We start from the raw sequence: 25662 nt of genomic DNA on the forward strand, positions 1-25662 counted from the left end.
TATGCAATTTCTCTCCCAAACCAATGCTGGAATGTCTGAACAGTAAACAAAAGGTAAGGATGAAATATGCAAGCTCACATCTTTTATTAACATCTTAATGGCTTTCAAAAGTCACGGCTTCTGGAGTGAAGTTTTTGAACTTCTAAACACAAGTATCAAAATACATTAGTTCAAATGAAGCTTTTCAATGTTTATACAGACACAAAAATGGGCTGCTATTTGAAAAATAAAAACAAAATAACCCAAACCAAACACCCCAGGCAGCATCCTCCTCCTTTGAGATCTGTATAGGGCATTTACACATTTCGTATTAAGAAAGGTCCCTTTTTAAACTGAAAGGCCTGGCAGATGCTTAAACTAAAAGTAAGGAAAGGGGCAACAATGGGAAGGAATAGGCTCGAGTTGACCTATTTTTCTTTAGGGACACTGTAGACTAGTTACAGCAAAGGAAGGACACCCCAATAAAGCTGGCACTTGATCAGCTTCTACTAAACAGTTTTTACTCTGGCTCATGTAGCAGAAGTTAGGAGTAACCTCCAGTAAACTAACAAACAGAACTAGCTTAGCTATGAACATTGCAGAGTTTAAAGGGCCCCATCAATTTATTTTTGTCATCATATTTTGAAGTCTAACTGAGAATCTTCAGAACTTTCAAGCCTCTTAAATAATACTGAAATGCCATTACTTCTCCCTTTTGCTTTATCCATTCAAAGAACTCATGTTTTTGAAATGTATCAAAGCTTTAGTTGTCATGGACTGACATTCTTCCTGGGTATTCAAATAAAGAGAAAAGCCCAAGGACAGCAATCAGCACTGATGATACAAAAAGCTTCTTTTTTAAAACTGGGTAATAGGATCTCAGACTGTTCAAGTGAAAGAAATTTTATTTAAGCAGACCAAACCTGGGCAGTTCTATTGTTGAAATTACACATAGAAATTCCAATGCGGCACCAAACTCACCTCAAACCTATTCATGTCCTCTTTTCAAAGAATTTTACAAGCAGAGGTGGTAAGCAGAAATTAGATATGGTTTTTTTCTTTTTTTGCAAATTTAAAAGGCAGCATGGATACATAAATGAGAAAAATCTATGGAGTTAAAGGTGTCTTTGGGGCATGCTTTATTTTTTAAATATTTCGAGGTCAGGCTCTGTCTACAGGTAACAACTGATGTTATTAACACAGCTCCACTTAACTGATACCTAAAATTTCGAGCCAGCTGGCACACCGTACTTTTCAGAATGTCAGTTGTTAACATATTTGGGGACAAGATGTTTTCTCATTATAGGCTTTCTTTTGTCTTTTCTTCTTTCCCTAAGATTCCATACAAGCTTTCAAAATTTAGAACAGCTTCCCAAAACTCCCCACCCACCCAAAACAAAAAAAACACCCCCAAAGACAGAGGGGTCGAAATCAAGACAAATAGAACCAACAGTTCCAAAGCTAGCTCTCTAGTCTCTCAGCAGGTCACTTCTTTTCATAAAATACATTGTCACAGGACACTCTGTATAGCATAAGCTCAGGAATTTGTTGGTAAGTTGCTCCACTACAACCAATGCAGAACAAAGAACGAAACACCTCCACATGCCCAGACATTAACAGGGATAAATAAATACTACACCTAGGGGTAGTTTTCTTTTTCTTTTCTTTTTTTGCACTCTCTGAAGGCTAGTCAAGGAGGTAGGATAGCGAGATTTTTTGGCCTCTGAAAAATTCAAACTGCTTTATCCAGCTGGTCCTTCGGGCTTAACTGGAGCATTTCTCATACTCCTGGCCTGATTCATGTAATGCTACATGATTTCATAGCTCTACCTGTACATGCTAAATCAAGTCACTTACTCCACTCGAGCAAAAAGTTGCTAACAGTTAAGACCAATGTATTCTCTACATATCTCTGAAAAATGAGAGCATGACTGTTTATTCAAAGTCTAACAGTGTATTTGATATTCACATGCAAAAGCCAAAGCTTAAATCGTACTCATAATTCACGTAAATCTCTCTGCCTCTTACCCTTTCAAAGAAGGAGACATACAAAAGCTGACCAACTTTTGTGAAAAATATTAATTTGCTAAAATAGTTTACATGATAAAGGATACATGTAAATGTAAAAACTGACAGATTTAAAAAAGCTGGTTCATAAGAATGTGTCACATTTTTAATATCTGAAACTGGGTTGAAGTTCATCAGTGAAGATAAAGATCTTTGAGTAAATCCAACAGGGATTTCCCAGGCACCTTCTCATATCTAACAATAGCAACAACAACATGAAGAGTTGGATCCAGCCGAGAGCTCTGTACAACTATTTAGGTCAATTATGACTTCCCCATCGCCACTCCTAGTTAATAATTTAATAGCTGACAGTAAGGCAAAAACCACTTTTTGAAAAATGTCTAGATACAAAATAATGTAAACCAATAAGTTATATTTGAAACCCCAGTATAACAAAAGTGAGGAGATGGACACTTTATACAATAGGCTCTCTTTAAAACAGAATTGTGCACACGCTGAAGATCACAACAAACCTTCAGAATTCACACAGTTTTGGCGTGTTTTTTTTCTTTTGTACAACTTCTTTCATATACATTTTAAGTCATACTAGGAATGCAAACTAGAACTGCACACTACTTCAGTGGAAAAAAAAAGTTTTGATATTGTGCAATTTTCTGCCGCAATCTAAAAGTGGCAGAAATCCCTGCATTAGTTGTGTTTCAAACAAAGATCTTTAAGAAACACATCTCAAAAGAGGAAAAGAAGGCAAAAGTTGGCAGATATCCAGCATCTAGTATTTCCTGTGTGTGTTTTTTTAAAAAATGTGGACAACAAAGTTTCATGATTAAAAATAAATACTGTTTGACTTTTGCACTGACTTGATTGGATAGATTTTTTAAAGTAAACAAAAGGATTTACAATGCTCCATATAGCCTCAAAGCCACCAGTTGTTCTATTCCAGAGTCCTTCTCTGTCTGTCTCACTGTGTTTCAAAACCTGCCATCCGATATCCAGTTTGACTAGTTAGAACACTTCCATTTTGCCCTTGGGGTGGTGGCGGGGGTGGTGGTGGAGGGGGTGGTACACCGTAATTTGCGCCCATCCATGCTGCAGAAGATTGTGTCTGACTGAATGGAAGAGGAAACGGGGTTAGATGAACTTGCAAGCTTTACATAGAGACAAATGAAGTAGTGTCAACAAATCATTATCAAGGGAATAACAAATACATAAAGTAGTCTAAATAGATCAATTTGCTCAATAACCACTAGCTTCTTCGATTCTACAAGTGGCACTGCTGTTAAAAAGGTTCCATACTTACAAGGTCACAAAACTGCAAACCCAGTGGATTGTTTTGGAAAGCCAGTAATGACATTCAGCAAAAAGTTTTATAATGAACACTCAATTTCATAATTATGCAAGTACTTTCATTCTGACAAAAGATTTCTTGGCACAGAGCCTTTAGGCAACAAATACTTACCTAAATCCCTGATTCCATGCCTGTCCATACATTCCATACGCAGGGACTTGCCAGCCATTTGGCATGTACTGGCCAATCTGTTGTGCATTTCCATACCATTGGCCCCACTGCCCATAAGGCGGTGGATATCCCACTTGATTCTGCTTTAAAAGGATACAATTATTCAGCGTTAGCATGCATTGTACAGAAGACAAAAAAATAAATAAAAATTAAGTGGTTGTTGTTCAATTAAACCTCTACATTTCCCATACAATTCATTTACCTAAATGCACATGCACTCATGTACACAAAGTATTTTAATTCACAGCACAATGCCCATTAAAGGGGGGGGGCTCCATGTGGTGTCCATGGATACCATGGGCACCCATGAAGCTCTCTGCTCCCTTCAAAAATAAACAAACAAACAAAAAAACCCTTGGAAAATGTGAGGGCAGCCTTCTTTCTCTCCTTTCCTATCCTTGCTACATCTATCCCCACCCCCACTCAGCTCTTTAGCTCAGTTTCTTCCCCTCATAGCCTCCAGTCTTGCTTTCTCTCTCCCCTGCCTCTTTACCATGCTATTTCCTCCTCCCTCGCAACATCTACACTTGCTATTTCTCTCCCCAACAACCGTTTCATTAGATGTTTAGCCTGAAGAAGAGAAGATTGAAGGGAGACATGAGAGCACTCTTCAAATACTTAAAAGGTTGTCACACAGAGGAGGGCCAGGATCTCTTCTCGGTCCTCCCAGAGCGCAGGACACGGAATAACGGGCTCAAGTTACAGGAATCCAGATTCCGGCTGGACATCAGGAAAAACTTCCTGACTGTTAGAGCAGTATGACAATGGAAACAGTTACCTAGGGAGGTTTGTGGGCTCTCCCACACTAGAGGCATTCAAGAGGGATGCTTTGTGGATTCTTGCATTGAGCAGGGGGTTGGACTCAATGGCCTTAGAGGCCCCTTCCAACTCTACAATTGTATGATATGATATCACTTTTGACAAGCCAGCCCCCCATGGCAGTCATTATGTGACTAGCCACAACCTCCATGGGAGCCATTTTGGGGATTTTCAAATTTCCAAATGTTCCTACGGATCCAAAAAGGTTGGAGACTCCTGCATTAAAGCATTCCAAGTCCAGAGATCTGTATGGATTATATTTCATTACACTATTCAATATATAAATAACTGCACTGTTACAGAGCTGAAGGATAGATCATTTTCTCCATATGAAACTGCCTTACAGAACCATACCACTGGGTCTATCTCGCCTAACACTGTCTGCTTTGATAGTAGCCTCAGGCAGAGGTGTTTCCCAATCCAGCTGGCCATGTCACATTTAAAAAGAGATGCTAGAAAATGAACCAAGGATTCTATGGATGCAAAGTATGTGTTCTACCACTAAACTGTAGCCCTGTTAGGGAAATTTAGCAGTAGCACTATTGAGAAATGAAGAATCACTACCCCTGCACCCAAAAGGACATTTACAGCTCCATCTTCTCTTCGGGTTTACCTGCTGCAGCATAAGCAGAGACTTGGAGCACAAAAGCGAAGCGGCATCTTAGGTAAGGTCAATGACAGTGAGACAAAAAGCTTCCACTCAGTCCCATTTGCCGCTATATAACACCCCCCACTCTCTCCCCAAACATAACCAATATTCAGATATAAAACTGTCAGTGCTAAGTACATGAAACTTAGAATGCAACATATTTTCTAATAAACTTTGATATTATTTTCCTATGTTTTATGATTATGCCAAATGCTACACTGGGAAACCTACTGGACATGGTGTTTAGAAAGAATAAATTAGGAGAGAAGGATTTGTGGTCCATTAGGAAGCAGTGAAGTTTTTCAGATTTTTGTTTTGGTAAAGGCCTCTTACCTGTTGAATTGGACTTATCATATCTGGCGTTTCTTTGCCCCAATAACATTTCACAACATGCCCTTCTATAGTTGTGCCATTGACTGAAACAATTGCATGTGCAGCACTTTCATGAGAATTGAACCTGTAACCATTGAAGATAGCCAATCAATGCAAACCACTCTCAACAACTAGCAGACAAGTCATTTAAAGGGAGTATCTATCCAAAGTATACCATGTAGAGATTCTTCACATTGTATGACATATGTATAAGTTTTATTTCCGAAATTAATAAGATGGATATCTTTGGTATACTATCAACTGATCCAAAACTGAATTAATGCGTCTATATCAAGATATACAATGTAATAATCAAATGCAACGTCGTCGATGCCCAGAAGGAAGCACCTTGCCATATTGGTGACTAGAGATATTTCTCAAATGGTTAAACAGAAAATAAGTGGAAATATTTTTGGACTGGGAAAGAAGAGCACCATTTAATTTAAGCATTTGGGGTACGGTTAACATACTAAGGAGAATATTTTGCCACAAGTAATCTACATGAAATATTCCCCAAACATATTCTCAGAAACTTTATGCAGCATTCAGAAATTGACTGGGGTGGTGGTGTCTCCTCCTCGCTATCTGCTTAAGAGGATGCAGTTGCCGATCAGGGAGGGAGGATTTAATTTTCCAGATAGTAGTTGATATCATAAGGGTCATCTGTGAACGCACACAAATGAGTGGAAAATATTTTACTTTTGATACTCCTTCAGCGTTGTTCTGGAGTCAACTTATTTGGGTGGCGTTAGAATTTAGGTATATTAAAAATAAAGGATTGGTTCCTCCTGCTACTTCAGCAGCTGGAGAGACATGGTACACAACGTCTGGGCTTGCATGATCACCAAAGCCCATGAATATGAGAGAGTTGTTTAACCCTCAAATAACCTCTGCTGCCCAAATTCAGACAACATGACAAACCATGACAGTCCCTGCCCCCCAACCCAGCTAGGGCTTGAATATTCAAAATAGCCACTGGCATGTACCCGAATTGGCCATGGCTTAAATAAGCCATGGCGGACTACAGTGATCATGTGAACTGGCCAGGCATCTTGTCAGACGCAGTTTCATCCATATTCTCATGCAAAATTGACTATGGGGGGAGTACAGATTTGAAAATAGAGCGATGAACAAGCTTGATAGTAGAATTTATGCTTTAGATCAGTTAATAGGATCAAATGAAGAGTTTGTACCATTTTCAGTATTGCATCTTAGGTATCACTTACACTCTAGCGCTGGGTGACAATATATTCAACTACTGAACCTGCTATTGTCTATATATTGGTCATCAGTGATACTGCTGAAGGAAAATTACAGAAAGCTAAGCCTACAATAGCTGTTTATGAATGTCTTTTGGAATGTAACAAAGAGGATGCTCAGAATGTTAGAGGAAGGGAATAGGGAATTAGAATTCTCTATAAAGCCTAATCAATGAAAAGTTGCCCTAGCTTCCTTATATACTATTTCTGTAGATTTCAATAACAAAAATGTTTTGTGGATAGTGTTACCACAGAAGCTTGTTAAGAAGCTGGCTGACTCTGCTAGTTGCTGGCAATGCAATGTGGTTAATGCCTCACTGAGGCATATGATGTGATGAGTTATTTCTGATTTGAAGTCACTGTCCACATAAATATTGTTCTTGAAAAATCTGCAATAATTGCAAAAGTTCATGTACTTTTAAATTCTCTTGCTATGATGTGGGAATTAACAGATGAACAGCAAATGTGGACTTTGAGGTCCGAAGTATCTGCAACTGTAAGAGTATTCAAAGGATAAATACCCACACCTATCATTCAATGATCTGAAGATCTTACTGATCTTGCTACATTTGAACATATCTCACAGTCATCAATTTCATATGGATGCTTATCTAGATATATGGACTGCTTATACTGATATATACATTTGAAATAGAAAAGTCAACCTTTCTCCCTTTCTTTTTATTATTAGTGTTGTATATGATTGTGAATGGAAATTATTATTGTGTATGGATATGCTTTTATGTCATGTCTTTTCTCCTTTATTTCCCCCCTTCTTTTGTTGCTGTTCCCCCCCCCTTCGTTTTCTATTTGATATATCTGCAAGGGAGGAGCGGGGGGGGGGGAGAGAAGACAATGCCAGCACTCTGTGGAGGACTCTGGAGAAAGGGTAGACTATCAGGTTGGACTGCCAAGCATGGAGGAGTACACTTTATGAGAGCTTGGTTGAAGACAGTGACTTTTGGGAAGGGAAAGGGGGCCAAAATCCCACCCTCCATCTTACCCATGTACAACATCGCAAAGCTCACTCATGTATAATGAAAGTCTAATGAGTGATGAAGGCTTTGTGTTAATTACTGTACGTTCATGTTGCTATCCAGTCTCTCATGATGAATCACCATGAACATTTGGAAAAGACCACAGACTCCCCTTTTCCTCTAAAAAAGAGTGTGTACTTCAAACTTCTTTCTTTCCTACCCTTCCCAATTCCTTTCTATTAACTCTTCAATAAATTTGGTAGTCTCAGATATTTTGTAATAATATATTCTTTGATTCAACCCTTAGCTGTGTTCAGTAGCAAACTTCCCCATCACGTATGTGTAAAGCCTATAGCACACCCAAGATCAATACTTACATGTGTCGGTCAGTCACACGTGTACACTCACACGTCAGGTATAATGTATGATCAAAGATGTGTGGTAACATAAACTTACTTAAAACACAGACACACAAACAAAAATTCTTTCATACCGTACAAAGGAGTACCCTTTATCTGGGAAGACTCGAATTTCCATTATCTGCCCAAATGGAGAAAATGTTTGACGCATCAGCTGTTCTGCAAACCAGAAGACAGAGACGAAGTCAGGATGTGTAGTTAGAAGCTTCATTCCAGTCACTCAAAATTTATGATGCCTCATACCTGTTAGTCCTGAAGTAACCCCACCACAGTACACCGTGCAGTTGCTTGGGCTGGACTGATTTACAACATCATCATAGGAAAGCTGTTTGGCATTTGCTGTATAGGAAAAAAAGGGTGCCCACTAAAAAAAAAGGAAACTTTTCTAGGAACACTGGACAGTCTTTCCGACTGTCACAGCTTAACTCTTGGAATATATTACTTTAATCTATAGCCACAATCTACCCCAAAACCTTACTATTCCTTTCCCTGAACGGTTTGGTTTACAGTCTAAGACTGCTCCACTGTTCCACTACAGCAAAATTCTATTCAGATCTGAGGTGGTGTAATCAGGTATGGCTCAGGCACCCTGCACATCATAGGGCTGTCCCCACACACCGTGGATTTGGTTTTCTCTATTAGGCAGGGAAATGGTGTTCCAAAAGTGGAGGATTTAAACCTACCCTCTTTGAGAAAGCCCTGGTCACACTATGACCAGGATTTATCACAATCACAACCTTGGAGCTGAGGGCAAAGAAGCAAGTGGGGTGATGGCTAGAACATAAGTGGAGAAAGACCTCTGCTGAATCTGACAGAACACACTTCAGAACTCATTATTGCGTCTACGCTGTGAGGGTGAAGGTGTGAAAGCAGTTATTTTTCACCTCCATTGAATCTCTGCAGCGGAACTGTTCTGGGTGATGAACAGTTTTATTACAATCTGCCCTTAAAAAGGAATTGATCCTTTCCTCAACAGTTGACTGTGACAAATTTGCAAGACACTTCAGAGATAAAAATGCCTGGATTAAGTATGACATCGATTCCATAATTAATGTAGTTCCATTAATGGAGATATCCAGACCACAGTCCATTTGTATAGGGTGATTTCCAGTTGCTGAGGCCTGAGGATGCAGACAAGGTCCTGGGATGAATTCGTTGAATTATTTGCATGCTTGAATTCGGCAAATCCTTTGCATGATTGACCCTTGCCTGTCTTGGCTTGTTACAGTTAATAAGGAGGGAATGGATAGTTGGGTCCAGAAGATTATAAATTCCTCCTTGAGAGAGGTTGCAGTTCCAGCCTCTTTGAAAGTGGTAGCAATCAGGATTCTGAATAAATCTAACGTGAATCCAGAAGAGGAAAATCCCTTGCTAACATCCCCTTGTCAGATAAGGTGCCTGAGAGAGTTGTTGCCAGCTAACTCCAGGCACTTGTGGATGATGGTATTTTTCTAGATCAATTTCAATACTTTAGTCCCAGAAATTACCTAGATGGGCCTGCAAGATGACCTTTGCTGCGAGACAAAGGTGAAGCAACCCTATCATTCTCTTGGACCTCTCAGCAGTCTTGACACCATCGACCACGGTATGCTTCTGAATCGGCTATGTGAGATTGGGGCACTATTTTATAATGGTTCTGCTTCTACCTGGATGGCCGTTACCAGAACATAGTGATGAAGGATTACTGGTCTATCCCATGACAATTATGTCAGTAAGTTCCACAAGACTCATAAGAACATCAGAAGTGCCCTGATGCTGGATCGGACCAAGGGTCCATCTAGTCCATCACTCTGTTTGCACAGGGGCCAACCAGCCATCAGCCAGGGATGAGCAAGCAGGACATGGTGCAACAGCACCCTCACACCCATGTTCCTCAGCAACTGGTGCACACAGGCTTACTGCCTCGAATACTGGAGATAGCACACAACCATCAGAGCTAGTAGCCCTTGATAGCCTTCGCCGCCAGGAATTTATCCAACTCCCTTCTAAAGCCATCCAAATTGGTGGCCATCACTATATCTTGTGGTAGTGAGTTCCATAATTTAACTATGCGCTGTGTGAAAAAGTACTTCCTTTTTTTCGTACTGGATCTCCCACCAATCAGTTTTCATGGGATGACCCTGGGTTCTAGTATTTTGAGAGAGGGAGAAAAATGTCTCCCTCTCCACATTCTCCATACCATGCATAATTTTGTACACCTCTATCATGTCTCCCCTTAACCTCCTCTTTTCCAAGCTAAACAAACCCAGTTGATGTAACCTTCCCTCGTAGGGGAGATGCTCTAGCCCCTTAATCATTTTAGTTGCCCTTTTCTGCACTTTTCCCAGCTCTATAATATCCTTAGGTGTGGTGACCAGAACTGTACACGGTACTCTAAGCGTGGTCACACCATAGATTTGTATAAGGGCAGTATGATACTGGCTGTTTTATTCTCAATTTTATTCCCCATGATATTTAACATCTATCTATATGAAACCACTATCTAACATCTATCTATGATAACCTCATATCTGGAGGTTATCCAGATCTTTAATCTGAGGTGTCATTAATATGCAAATAGATTACCTCTCCTTTGCATCCCACTTAGGTGAGGCAGTGGATGTTATGAATTGGTGCCTGAACAGGGTAATGGACTGGATAAGCACCAATAAACTTAAGTTCAATTGAGACAAGATGGACACACTGTTAATGAATGGCTTATTTGCCCAGTTGAATGATGTCCAGCCTGTTCTGGAGAGGGTTGCATTCTCCCTGAAGTCTGAGGGTGTTGTAGATCAATCATTGACACTTGTGGAGCTGGGAGTGTTTTTTATCAGCTTAGGCTGATATACCAGCTGCACCCTATCTGAACAGAAATGGCCTGGCACCAATTATCCATGCTCTGGTAACTTCCCAATTGGATTATTGCAATGTCCAGTGTGGTGTAGTGGTTCTACTCCCCACACGGCCATGGAAACCCACTGGGTGACTTTGGGCCAGTCACAGACTCTCAGCCCAACCTACCCCACAGGGTTGTTGTTGTGAGGATAAAATGGAGAGGAGGATTATATACACCGCCGTGGGTTCCTTAGAGGAAAAAAGGTGAGATATAAATGTAATAAAATAAATAATGTTGGGGCTACCTTTGAAAACAATTTGGAAACTTCAGTTCGTCCAAAATAAAGTTGCTAGTCTACTGACTGGGACTTATCAATATAATCACATGATGCCAGTACTTCCACCAGCTGTACTGGCTAATATACTCACACTCATATGTACTCTTTGGAGCTGGAGGTTTGCGTGTTGCCCAGTTAGTCCTGATTTGTCTTCCACCAAGCCACTGTCCCCCCATCTGCTGAATTGCATTTTCTGCATCCTACCCAGAGAGAAAAACATTTTCAGCAATGGTTAGCCAGCAATTCCATAAGAAAAGTCTTTAAAAATACAAATCCTCAGACAATGCTAGTTTATAACAACATCTCTGTTTATGTTAGGGTCACTTTTTACAAAATAAACATTGTAAAAAGTATCAGCTTTGGAAAACTAGTCACTTTTTAATTTGAAAAAGACTTCTAATTACAGCAAAGTCAATTTACAAATGACTCATTTGTAAACAGGCCCTTTGTCCATAAATCTTCCCCCAGATGTTCAAAGTACCTCATGAATGTGCAGTAATTGGCAAATGAAGGCAGACACAAAAATGCTATTTCACCTGGACAATTCTGTTCTGAAAACAGCCTTTTCCGAAAGGTAAAAAAACAAAAACAAAAAACCCAACCACCTGAATTTAGAAGTGTGAATTGATGAATATCACAGGTAATCTGCTATTATGATGTGAAAGATTATGATAGAATTAGTAATGTGTTCAGTATCTCCAAATCAAAGAAGGCGAATGTTCTAATTTTGCTACTGTGGTCCAAGTGCCTCGAATGTTTTGTTTACACACACATTACAGGCAGCTGCTTGTAGCTCCATGAGCACAAAGTGCCAAATTAGACATGTGAGGCAACACACCTGCATGTGTGTTAAGCACATTTACTCTGTTCGCATACATAGAAGGGATGAGTGGGGGAATCTACTCTTCATATAAATAGGGGCATGTAAGGGCAGGAGTGAAACCTGTCCCCATTCCCCTGACTTACCTCGCTGCACTCCATAGTTTTAAGCAGTACTCTCTCTGCATAGCTCACTTCTGGAATTGAAGCCAGCCATGGGACTGCTTAAAAGCAGTGGAAACTCATCAATGTAAGGCTGAGGCCCTGTTGAAGCTATAGTCTTCCCTCAGGATTGGGCCAGGAAGACATCAGGAAAACTAAGAAGCCTGTGCTGTACTGGTGCAAACCATCTAGTACTCCTGAAGTTAACCACCACTGCAAATTTTAGACCACTGCCATTAATGTGATGCAATTATGGGACTAAGAAAGAAAGATGTGGCTTCTTTAGCACCAAGAGTATCCAACAGTATCCATTTTGCACCCCTCAGTGAGGAGCATTTAGCTGTATTTGCAGGATAAATTTGACTGACACCATCTTAAAGTAAAAACAAATTTAAAATTGCAATGCAATTTGTTAAATATGTGCCTATCAATGTGCTACGATCCCCAAAAAAACCTGGCAATGGGAAATTATTTATTTATTTATTAAAACATTTGTATCCCACCCTATATCATCGGGATCTCTGAGTGATGGACAGATAAAATCAGAATATAAACATAAATAATATACACATCTAAAAAAAAGTATTAAATTGCTAACAAATTAAAGCCAGTAGAAAAAAATTAAAGCAATAAAAATAATTAAAACTATGTGTGACCATAGACAATTAGATCTCAAAGGCTTTGATAAAGAGCCATGTTTTAACTTGGAGCCAAAACGAAGCCAGCGTCAGCACCAGTTGGGCCTTCAAGGGGAGGGTATTCCACAACCGGGGTGCCACAACAGAGAAAGCTCTCAGTTCCCCTTTACAGAAATCTTACTAACAAAAGAGTAGGATCTTCAAAATGCTTTTAGGAACAACTACATGCAGTAGACTAAACCAGCCTTCCCCAACCTGCTACCCTCCAGATGTTTTGGACATCAACTCCCATCAGCCCCAGTGAGCATCGCCAATGGTCAGGAGTCCTAGGACACTGTGCTGGGGAAGGGCTAACTGAACTAAACTCTTATTCAACTGATGTGCAAGGTGATCTGACCATCCACCCATATTCTCTTGCACCTGCAGATAACTATTTTATGCTTGCAGATCTTAAGTCAGTTTCTCTGTGACAGCAGAAAAAAAGTGGAAGATTACTCTGGTCCTTGTCCATTGCCTCCCTCCCAACCAAAACATACCAAACTGTCCCCAACTGGATGTAGATATCCATTAACAACTCATATCTTTGTTCTGGATCAAACTGATTTCCCCCCTCCATTCCCCTTTCCTTGTGAGTTTTGTCTTTTAGACTGCAAGCCTCAGGCACCGCCTGTCTCTGATTTTTAGTTATATACAGCATACCTAGACAATGCAGGTGCTTTATATATTGATGAAGAATTCCATGTTATTATCTAAGAATGATTTAACTCTGACAACGAAGACCTACTGTGTCAAAGAGCATGTAAGAATCATTTTGCAGTCACTCACCCATTTATTGAAGAAAGAAACAAAACCATATCCTTTAGATTTTCCTGTTGCCATATCCTTAACAACTCGAGCATCCCTAAAAAGGAAAGAGAAGGCCAGTTAACCATCAACAGAACAGAATCCAAGTGAAAATGTCTCACACGCAGCTCATTTCTCATGTTTCTCCTTTAATAAAATGAACTTCTTAAATGCACCAGCAATTATAGTCAAAGCAATTCTCCCTTTTACTAAGGCTTTATCACATGATAGCAAAAAATTAAACTTAATTGTGTAAACATGCAAAATCAATAGCTTTTAAAAACAAGTATTTTACAATCGTTGGTTCACAGTTCAAAATGCTCTTATATACTGTTAAAAACACTACGCATGGTCAAAGCAGCTATTCAAAGGAATAACTGAGGGCATGTAGCTGACTAGCATATTAGCGACCGGCTCTCTTTAACCATGCAATTTATAAACTTACTATTGGCCAACACATTCTACCTACTTATTAGAAATAGAAAATAGAAAAAATGAAAAAATAGGAATTAAAAGGCATACGTCGCCTGTTAACTGAATTCTTTAATTTTCTCAGGTCAATTCGTTACCCCCTTTTTGGACTTGGGCAGCTGTAAATTTTGAGAAATTGACATTTTCAGAAATGGTTGCATTATGGAAGAAAATAAACACTAACATGTTTTTTTTTACTATACACTATTAAATAACCCTTTAAAAAGTGCATTCGTAATTAACAATCATACAGGACTGATTGAAAACTACAAAGTATATAAAATAAAAATTTATAAAAGTAAATAGAAAAACTACAACGTTTGTCCACTGTGAACTGTAGCTTGCTGTTAGCCATGGCAATGCTGTCCATTCTTCAGAGACATTCTGCAAAATAACCAGAGCCCTATTATTTGAGATTGAGTTAAAAAAAAAGACAAAGACCCAGCTACAATAGCTAAACCCCACAAGTGGAAACGCTGCTTTTATTAACTAAAGGCTCCTCAGGTAATTTGTGCACAGAAGTGAACTGTCAAGAATGTTCTCAAACATACAGGTTTACTGTACCCTCCCCCAACCCACAAGATTCTGGCACTTAACACACACACAACCACAAAATAAAGCCAGTAAGAAAAGCCATGCAGTGTAACTGAAGCTCTATACATCTAGTCTAGGAGAGATTTTATGATGCCAGATGGTCCTCAGAAGAGTGCCAACATACTCCATTATTGCATTCTACGTTAACAAATTTGATTTTAGGAAAGAAGCTAAATACTGTGGAGATCACTAAAAGATCCAACTAAACTTCAAGACCATTTTAATATGTTACTCCATGGAAAATAAAAGAAGCAAATTTTACTAATTAAATAGATGTATACCTCAAAACTTTCATTAGTTTGTAGGGCCCTGTTACAAATTGTTTGAGAAAAGTTACCGTCATAATCACATGGATTGTTCTCTATGCACACCCTAAAAGGGGAAAGCCTCTGTACTTACCCTTAACTGCCTTTCTTAGAAATAAGGCTCAAGAACACAAGCACATGTAAACCAAGCAAGCCACTAAGCATTTTACAGAAAAGTTCATAATTTATAATTACCAAGAGTTGTGATAACTGCATATTAACATGTTTAAAAGGAAACATGAATTCATATTAATACTGTATTATTGAAATCAACTCATATTTCCAGGAACAGGCAGCAGACTATTTAAGAGAACGTCAGAAATTATTTTCACCCAGAAACATAAACCCCAGTTCCCCACCATCACCACCCAGTAAAACGCTGCCTTTATTTTGCCATTTAAAATGAGTTAACGTTCTGAATTGGGAAAATAATTTGTTTTTCATAGACTGATTTAACAGGATGCATTTCAATAGCTTAAGTTAATGGTTAAGGTGACATGCTGCATATGCCGAACTACTGTGTATCCATGGTTTATATGTTCTTTCTCCTCCAAACGGTTGCTTCAAAGGTAAGGAAGGGCTCAAGAATTTCGGCTGAGACTGTGCTGCAGTACAACACACATACCCACAACCTGCCCACTGTCCCTGGCCAGGATTAGTGCCTGGAATATTTCTCAGGAGCAGAGGGAAGTATATATGCTTTACCAAGTTGTCGTTTTTGTGTGTGTGTATGTGTGGAGGAAGCGTGTGTATCTTTTCAATTCCCACTTCTAATACACATTCACACATTAGTTCCAGCACATCAATTAAGCGTAAATCAACAATGGCCGGTCAACTCACATGAAGCTGTTCAAAACTGAGTCACTTAACATGAAGTCTGCTGGACCAGGGATAAGGCCATGTCCTGGCATTCTTAGAGATATACCAATAGAACTGCAGTACAGACCTACATCACAATACTAGCAGAACTTGTGGCTTGAAGAGGGAATATTACCAGTACTATCGATGTGGATCTGAGTTTCATCAAATTTAGAATACCTGAAACTCCGTGATTTTGGGACACATAGATGCTTAAATCAAAGTTAAATGCTTAACCTCATGCTTTTACAATTAAAATGACAGGATGTAGGTATATCTAAGGCCCTCATACTCAACTATCAACAGGATTCTGTGAACTGCTTTGTGCTACTCTGTACATAGGATGACAATTTCAACCCTGAGAATGTCAGGTCTGAATAAAATATATAAATACATGCTTAGCAGGTGCTAAAAACAAATGGGCCAGGCTGATGTGGCCTCCCTGCAAATGAAGTAGAACTTTTGGGGGGCAGTAAGTGGAATTCTAGACCCATTTATCCCCAAACTTTTAATCTCACCCCTACCACTTGAAGCCCTTACTAAGATAGCAAATGTAAATATTTTTAATCTATTATATTGGAAGTAATCTGGGCAGTTCACAACAATTATGGAGACCTGTCCCCTCTATGTTAGAGGCATTCATACCTAATCAGATGTTACAGAAACTTTAAAAAAGGGAATGTGTAGGGCAGGATATTTCGGGGCGGGGGGAAGGGTTTCACAAAAGGGGTTTATGAATTTGATATTTCAGTTGCAGTTAATTCTAAATTATTTCTTTGAACCAGGCTATAGTTAATCTACAACTAATATTGTACATTTATTATATAATACTCCAAGTTGTTACCCTCAAAACACTTTTGAAATAGTTTATAAACATGATTAGACCTTTATTACCCTCCTTGCTTCTGATCCTCAGCATCTGACATGTTCTGGGCAAAAGCTCTCCTTCAGGGGAAACACCAGCAACCACAAGCCAACACTTTTTAAGGGGATTTCTCGTCTTCCCCTGAAGTTGTGCTTATTCTCAAACCATGTCAGCAACCCGCAGCTGCTTTCTTTGCCCTGGAAACATCCAAGATTCACCTTCCTTAAACAACTGTACAACCAGGAAACATCCTGGGATGGGGAAACCTTAAATAGCCAATCCCCATTCCTTCTTCAATTGGCCCAGGATAGTCATACACTAGCTCTGGCTTGGCAGGACAGTTATGAAGGCCTCACGCTAGAATGCATGCACTAGTAAAAGACTTTGAAAGGGGTAGAGTTGGTTACTTGCTTTGGGGAAGCAAGAAAGACTCGAAAGAACTAGCCAAAGACAAAAATAAACGTCCCCAAGGGACACACTACATCTTCCTTCTGTTTCAGCAGGTCTGCATGACAGTTACCAAAACAACCAATAAACTCATAACATGCTACATTAACCTCCATACAGAATTATTCAAACACTGATGAGAACGCATATCAGAATCACTGAACAATACTTCATTGCAAAATACATCCAATGCTGTGGAGCCACTCTGGCTAACTGATCATCATTATCACCAGCAGCCACAAAATGAAAAAATGTTTTTCTGTAGAAAAAATACAGTTGGTTCTCTGATCTGCTATGCACACTTTCACATGCCTTATAAACTAGGACAACAACTGAAGCAGGAAACTACACTGAAGACCAATTTCTAGTTTATTTTATTTAATAGAGCACCCATTTCACAAAAAGCCAAAATCTTGCAGGCGATAACTTCTATGAAATGTGATCCATGTTAAAGCTGCTTTTATGAGACTATACAATGCCTTTCTATTGGCAGAAGTCACCCAGTGATCAGCTTTACCTTTGAAAATCCATTCCAGAATGTCTAATAATTTAATGATAATGAAATGAATGCCCAGATTTAAAAATAAGTTACCACCATGACATGAAAATACAGAAATGTTCTAAAATATAAAACCAAGGGCTAAATATGCACATTTAATTAAACAAAATGAACTGTTTAATAATCCCTGAATAAGTACCAAAAGATACAGCTCTTTAGAGAACATAGATATCCTTTGACATTGTATTCACCACATTCAAATAAATAATAGATTGCCCCCATGATCTGTCATAATCTATCATAATAAGTTACTTACGATATTCTTCCAAATGGTGCAAACGCTGCTTTTATATCTTCAGTTGTAATTTCTGGGCTGAGGTCTCCAACAAAGACATGGAAGTGGTCTTATCAAGAAAAAGAAAAAAATGTACAAGTTTGCAGAGTACTCATGGAAATAAAGGGTATGGTATTTTAAAAAAATCTTGTATCAATTTCCAAACATCAGGAAACTACTTGAGAACTAGAATCTTTTAACCTATCAGATAACAAAATACATCATTGTTTAAAATATGCCCATCAACAGACATTACAGTACATAAGTAAAGTTATATAAAACTAGCAATTGTTTTTCATTAAATTATCTATAGCTCTCATTAAATTTCCATGAGAGCTATGTTCATTTAGTTCAAAGCCAAACATTTTACATTATGGTCTTATTTTGTAATACTAGAATTCAGTCTTATTTTATACATAAGTTTAAAAACACTGAGCTAAATGTCTACTGGTACTGCGAGGAAAATAGAGTAAAGTTTACACAGACCAGTATGGACAACGTAAGTTACAAATAGCTCAATCTCACTCATATTTTGTGAAGAACAGTCAAAAAGATACCTTGCATTGCAACAGTTTGATGTTAAAGCATTTGACAGTTTCCTGAAAAGCCAACAGTTTTGGTTGCCCAGCCTTTACACCATGTGAATCCATGTGAATTCAAAGTATGTGAAATCCATGAGCAAGTGAACTAAGACTGAAGGCAACAGAACGGAAACAGTAATCCCTTCACAATTTATGTTAGAGCCATTTACATAAGAACTGGTGATACAAAGATCTCAATCTAAGGACTTTCTTCATAGACACACAAAGCCCATTTTAATTATCACCACCTCTAACTGGTTTCAATGCACACATGATACTTTGCAACTCCACTTTGGGAAGAGTCTAGTTAAATCCTCCCCCAACATTTTAAAAGTTCTAAGGCCAGACAAGTAGAGAAGCAACACACTGGGTTGCCCAACAGCAGTAGGGAAAAGGATCCAATTGGAATAGCAACTGATACACCACAAGGAAGTTTTATGGTGCAGCACAGACAGCAGCCTTGAAGGAAGCTGGTTATCTCACCCTCACAGAGAGGGAAAGAATTCTGACAGCAATAGCCAGCAATTGGGGGTCAAAGGGCTTAAGAGTCAGCAACAGTCCACATCCTGATCCATTTGAGAGAGGAGGGAGAAATCTTGTGACAACAGAACAACCCCCCCAAATAGCTTCAGGCGGTTAGTGAATACACCTGAGAGATTTCATTTTATGTTTAAGAAGATACAATTACCTTGTGAACGCAGTGTGTTGACAACGGTACTACCTGATGACAAAGATTAGATTTGTTCTTAAGTTTATTAACACAAACACATTAAATAATATCTTAGGATAATGATCAAAACAATAGGGCAAATATTTGCATGATGCTTATTGCTTAACATTAAAAACACTTTTGTGCAAATAAAGAGCAATTACTCAGAATCATAAGGGACTTACTGCTGGTATCTTTCTTCTGGCTGCTGGGGGTTGTTGCCCAGTTCACTTTGACCTCCTACAAACAATATTTGCTAAAATTATATTCAAAGAAGTTATAGCAGTTTTATTTAACCCACAATCCCTCAAAAAACATGTAATTTGACAAGTATTTGACATGTTATATTTAATTTTTTATTCTGTAGTATTTGTCAAATAACTGATTGATTTTTTAAAAGTCTGTGAGGAAAATCCACCACACTAATGAGGTTGAATAATATATTGGGGTCTTAAATAACCTAAGATGTCAGATTATATTTTATTAATTTGCCAAGCCATTTATTTGTAAATCAAGCAAAATTAAGAATTTCATAGTATTTCACTACTCTTTTGTTCTATGAAATCATCATACAGCTTTTATCTCAAAATATTTTTTAAAAGCTCAAATTTTAAGTTTAAAGTTCTGCTATATACGAGACTAAAACAAGACAGAAGTTTACCTTTAGATTTTCTTCTTTTTAAAAAAGTAGTATTCATCCACATACCTAAAGCCACACTTCTGCTGCATCTCACCTTTAGACCTGAAAGCTTACCTTACCCATTATCTTCCGTCCATTCATAGCTGCTAAAGCTGCAGCTGCGTGACGATGCTCATAGAACTCCACAAAACAATACGGATCATTTCCAGCCGTCTGTTTAAACAGAAAGAGAAAGGCTGTCAAAGACTACTGCTGAGCCCTCTTGAGTTATGAGTTTAATTTTTTTAATGAATATTCTCTGACAAACAAGCAGCAACTCTAGAGCTGCAACCTAGCCAAAATTACTGCCCCCTTTTCTAGGATTATCAAGAAGAAAACATTCCATTGAAACAATCGAGACTATATGACAAATTAAGTGTTCAGAACCTAATAGATTTAGTTATTTATTTTAGTACAAAATACTGCTCAGAGTGATCAATTTCTAACATTAAAGATATTAGAAATTAAACGCAGTGTTACGAATTTAAACACCTACAATACCAAAACTGACATTTAATCGTCCCCAGCAAAGAAATGGCGTTTAAGAGCTTTTTCATTCCAATAAATGATAAAGAAACTCTACTTTTCTATAAACGAACACTCTTACTTCTCATATTAGTCAATTTAAATATAGTGGCCATATCCCAGACCCTACAGGCGCAAACCTATTGGATCTGTCCTTGGTACCCATATGCCTCCAAACTTAAGAGGCTTATGAGTATCCAGTGCAGAGCAGGAGGTGCAGCAGAGGCATTTGCCTCCTGGTCTGCCATTTAGCTAGACGGGCTTTTTCACCTGTCTAATTGTAACACAGGAGTGGGAGGGATGGAGTTCTGAGGATAAGGCATAATCTATCCCCTCTCTTCCCCACACCACTGGCACACCCCATTTCTGACCTTGGAGAGGCAGCTAGCATGGTTCTCTCCATGCTGGCTGGGATGGGGCACGAACCTCATACTCCTGGGTCTGAGCAGTGTCTCCAGTCTCAAATCTAGGAATCTTAAGTATCCTATGCCCACCCAACCCCGATCATGTCTGGGCACCATAGGATTGCTCTCTTAGACACTATGATACTTTTAGACTGCCCAATAACCAATCATGTCCTCTGCGTGGTGTACAGGTAAACTTACATCCATTATCATTTTGCAGTTTTTGCATGGTCCAATCTGGCTGAACAGCTGGAGAATGAGAGCTTCGGTAACATCTCTTGATAGATTCCCAACATACCTGCAAATTTACAAACATTTTAGATCAATTAAAATTTGCATCTCAAACTATGATTGTATGACTTCCTTAATAAAAGGAAAACAAGGTACTTACTGCACCTCCCCAATGCTGGTTAAAATAAAAATCTAAGTTTATTTACAGGAGCAGGGTGCTCAGAAGACAATGACAGAGGCAAAAGATCAGTCTGACCCATGGCATGAAAATCTGTGCAGAGCAAATGACTATTTTTTCATTGTTAATAAAGCAAAAGGCTAGTAGCCACAATGAGATCTGAGTATAGGTAAATTCTCATATGTCTTAAACTATCTGCTACATAAATTAGGAAATTCAGTACTACTATGTATCTCCCTTTTTTCATTTAAATCCCTCGACAAAATCCTTCCTAGAGGCACCATATTTACAAGACCAGTCAGCAACTGGTAACCATTAAACTACTCCTTTGTCACAAACCCTGTCATCTTCCTGCACTTTAATTTATGGGAACTGGACATTTAAAAAAACGATACAACCCAATGTTCTCCCTTTACCTTGCTTCCTTTTATCATTTTTCAGTTTTACACCACCTTGGTGCAAAACAATCTGAGAGGCATTAAACTATTCCAAGCAAAAACATAGCCTGCGCTTTCCTAGGTTCACAATTTGGGAATTGCTCATAGAGGGTCAGGTTGCAATTGAGGCCTAGAGTGCCTTTTACCAGCTTTGGCTGATACAGTGAACTGTATCAAGCCACAGTGGCTTAAACCATGATGGGCTGCGGCACATGCCGGCAACCATTTTGAATATTCAAGCTGCAACTTGTCATGACATCCACACCAAGGCAGCACAGGTTGTGCGAGGATTAAACAATCCTCACATAACCTATGGCCCGCTCTAGGGCTACACAAGGGTTGCTTAACCCTTGCACAACTCACACCATCCAGGTTTGAACAACAGAACAAGGCATGGCTTGAATATTCAAAACCCGCCCAGTGCACACTGCCACAGTAGGCTACAGTGATCGTGTGAACTGGGTCAGTGGCTGTACTCCCAGTCAAAGATAGGGGTTCTAGCACTATCATTCATGTTTTGATGGACAACTGTAATGCATTCTACATGGCGCTGCCTTTGAAGATGCTTGCAAAAGTTCAAATGTGGTAGCTTAATAGTTGATGGGTTAAAGATGGTTTAAAGTAGCTGCTATGAATATTTTAAAGCAGCTGCTCTGATAATGCATGTGATTCTGGACCTAACTGAAGTTGATTTTAACTTTTAATGCCCCAGGTTCAGGGAATACCTCTGCCCATATGAATTCTTGTCCAATAATTAAGAATCATCAATAAGGCTCTGCTAAAATAATCTACCAGATGTGGAGACCAATTTAGACTTCCTCCAATTTTTCATGGTCCCAGTTTTACCTCCTTTTCAGAGGCAGGCCAAAACCTTTCTTTTTTGTTCTGCCTTTAAAATATTATTTATATTTGGTACATGTTGTTTCAAGCTACCGTATATTGTTATTTTACCTTGCAAACCACTTTCATAATTTTCAATTGAAAAATGGCATCACAAGTTTAATAAAATTCATCTACCTAATAGTTTATGTGCACATGCTCCCTGTTCCCATCATTCAGTTAAAAGAACCACAGAAAACACACACAAAACATACATACATTTTAGCATATTAGAAGCTATGAAAAACATGGAAATGCAAGCAAAAAAGGTAAATAAAGATTATTATCTGGAACTTGGAATCCATTTCCAGGGAGGAGGTCTGGAGAGTGGAGACTAAGATTTTGCCACCAGTGTCTGGAGAGGCAGATGATGCTAAGGCCCAAGTGAAATTAAGCTGAGGGCCGAATCTATTGCATCCTTCAATATATAATGCATTTGTTAAGATTTGATAGAATTTTAACTAGTGTACCAAAATATTGGGATTGGTCATGGGAGGCTCAGGTTCAAATCCAGGGTTCACAATTAAGACTGCGTGGCCTTAGCCAAGTCACCATTTCTCAGCAAAAGTTATCTTTCAGGGGTTTTAGATTAAACCAAGTATTAATCATGGAGTTCTTTATACACGTGAATATGAGATTTCCAGTTGCAGGAGAAAAATAAAAGTATCTTCAGGTAAACCTCTCTGGAGAAAGCACTTATGACACCATCCCTGAGAAGGCACTTTCTGTGGTCCTGATCTGCCTCACCTGAGGAGGTACAGGCACCTGAAGAAGGGTTATCTCAGTATATGAAGGTTATCTCAGTATATGACAAGATAAACTTCAGATATCTGGGCCCTAAGCTATACACAGCTTTAAAAGGTAAGAGCTAACCAACTGGCAACTAGTGTAGCTGTTTAAAATGTGCTATATGTTCCCTTAGTAACTTAACGGCTGTATTTGGACAAATTGAAGATTTTGGAAAGTCTGAGAAGGTAAGCTTCAAAGTACATTTTAATCTTATCTAGAGGTTACCAGAGCGTTGTCAAGCTCAGTCCAAGAGAGACCTGTTATAGCGTACACAAAGTGTTCTGAACACACTATTAAGACATCATATAAATGTATACTATTATTATTGTAAAAACAACAAGATCTTGTGGCACCTTAAAAGTCTAAATTATGGCATAAGCGTTTGTGGACCCTGTGCATTTTCGTGCATTTGATTTGTTGTTTTTGTTGCAATAGACTAACACTGCTACTCCTGAGGATATTTTTTTTTTAATGATATGGCTTTCCCCTAACTAGCAGGGCAGCAAAAAGACGCTCACTCCGTCGGGGTGGCAGCAGCAAGGAGGGTGGGGTGAGCCAGAAGAGAAACTGAGAGATGCTTTGCTCTGGTCTATACATACAGCAGAATGCGGTGGTAGAATCACCTCTACCGCTTCAAACTGCAAGCGGAAGATGTCATTTTTATAAGACCTTTACAAATGTTTAATTACATGTAAAAAAAAAACTGCAGAAGGAGCTCTACTGTAACCAAGCTTAACTGCATGCAATTGAATGAATAACATATTATTCCCCATTTAACCCACATCCACAGGCTCCACTAAATAGACTTTAAGCCCCTTAGGACAGGGATCTGCCATCTCACATCGGTAAAGTGTCATACATAGAAGAAGGATTCTAGCCTACCTCACTAGCTGGTCCTCTAGTTTTCTATTTGAAGTTAGTTTTGTTTTACCCAAGGAAGCATAAAAAACGTGGCACCTAATCTGAAGTAGTTCGCTAGGGAGGTTCGCTTAGCACCTACATTATATGCTTTTAGACGCCAGGTGAAGACCTTTTTATTCTGCCAGCATTTTAACAATCTATAAATACATTTTAACTTGGCGTTTTAAATTTGTAATTTTGCATTGCTGCTGTTCTTATCTGGTTGAGCTTTTATATTGTATTTTATATTATGGTTTTATGCTGTTGTTTTATACTTCGAATGTTTTTAATTTTTGTGAACTGCCCAGAGAGCTCCGGCTATTGGGTGGTATAGAAATGTAATAAATAAATAAATAAATAAATAGTTCAATCTCCCCCTGGACCAGGGAGGCATGGGTTCAAATCTCGACTCCCCCATCAAGCTTTGTTAGGTGACCTTAGGCCAGCCAGTCACTCACTCACTCACACTCGCACACACTTGCGAGAATCAAATTGGGGTGGGGGCGCCACACAGGCCACCCTGAGGGGAAAGCGTTATTAAAACATACGTGACAAATATTAAATAATTATGCCATCTCATTCCACTGCCTCCGAGTCGGGAAGGCCCCACTTCCCTCTCCGCCGCCCCCGCCAAAGAAAGGATACTACGCGCCCGTTTCCCCCGGTTTTATCGATAGAGAAAAGACAGAGGTTTTGATTATTCCTTTATTTAATTTCTTTCTGGGGACAAGCCGGGGAGAAAAGCCACGGCAGCCGTCCGGGGTGGGGGAAGGGAGGAGGGGAGCGGGAAACAACGTGGCGGGGCCCCTCCCCCTCCGCACAAAAGGCCTCAGGAGCTCCCCGGCCGGCCAACCGGCTCACAGCGGACCGACTGACTCACAGCGTCTTGGGCATTTCGTCCTCCATGGCCGCGGCAACTCCTCGTCAGCCCCCCAGCCAGGCGAGATCCACCGCGCTGACCCGTGGGCCGAGTCCACGCGCGAGGAAGGCCTCACGTAGCCGCGACGGACAACAAACCCGCCGCTCGTCCTCTCAAGATGGCGCTGGCGGGCAGAGAGGCCCGGGCCGGCCGACGGAAGGAAGCTTCAGCGCATGCGCCAATCTCTCGGCAGCGCGCGCATCCGCCGTCGCCGCCGCGTTTCGTCTTCTCTTTCTCCTGTTGATTCTCGCGAGACTTCCGCTGGGCACATGCGCACTGGGTATTGCTTTAAATCGCGGGCAAACCTGCGCCTCTCTTCCTTCTTTTTAAGTTTTTCTCTCATTTTAACATTTAATAAATAATTTTAAAAAAGTTTTTATCCGGCTGGATAGTTCGGTGCTATGATCAGTAGCATAGATTTTG

At 39.5% G+C, this 25662-nt stretch overlaps 1 protein-coding gene across 5 annotated transcripts; it reads right to left on the minus strand.

Annotated features, from left to right (window-relative positions):
- Nucleotides 1–67: 67 nt before the first annotated feature.
- TIA1 (TIA1 cytotoxic granule associated RNA binding protein) lies at nt 68–25394 on the minus strand. Of its 5 annotated transcripts, none has more exons than XM_063139321.1 (13): nt 25201–25394; nt 21108–21204; nt 20053–20151; nt 19484–19538; nt 19278–19310; nt 17991–18078; nt 13618–13693; nt 11265–11373; nt 8262–8357; nt 8093–8177; nt 5325–5448; nt 3464–3603; nt 68–3113 (listed from the first exon to the last, which is right to left on the minus strand). In XM_063139321.1, the coding sequence occupies exons 1-13, from the start codon at nt 25224–25226 to the stop codon at nt 2966–2968; spliced, it is 1176 nt and encodes a 391-aa protein (XP_062995391.1). In that variant the 5' UTR covers nt 25227–25394; the 3' UTR covers nt 68–2965. The 5 variants fall into 5 exon arrangements, with proteins under 5 accessions (XP_062995391.1, XP_062995390.1, XP_062995393.1 ...); XM_063139320.1 differs by having other exon boundaries at nt 3464–3606; XM_063139323.1 differs by lacking the exon at nt 19278–19310.
- Between the last annotated feature and the right edge of the window lie 268 nt (nt 25395–25662).

The sequence above is a fragment of the Elgaria multicarinata genome, chromosome 12, assembly GCF_023053635.1.
Source record: "Elgaria multicarinata webbii isolate HBS135686 ecotype San Diego chromosome 12, rElgMul1.1.pri, whole genome shotgun sequence".
NCBI classification, from domain to species: domain Eukaryota; kingdom Metazoa; phylum Chordata; class Lepidosauria; order Squamata; family Anguidae; genus Elgaria; species Elgaria multicarinata.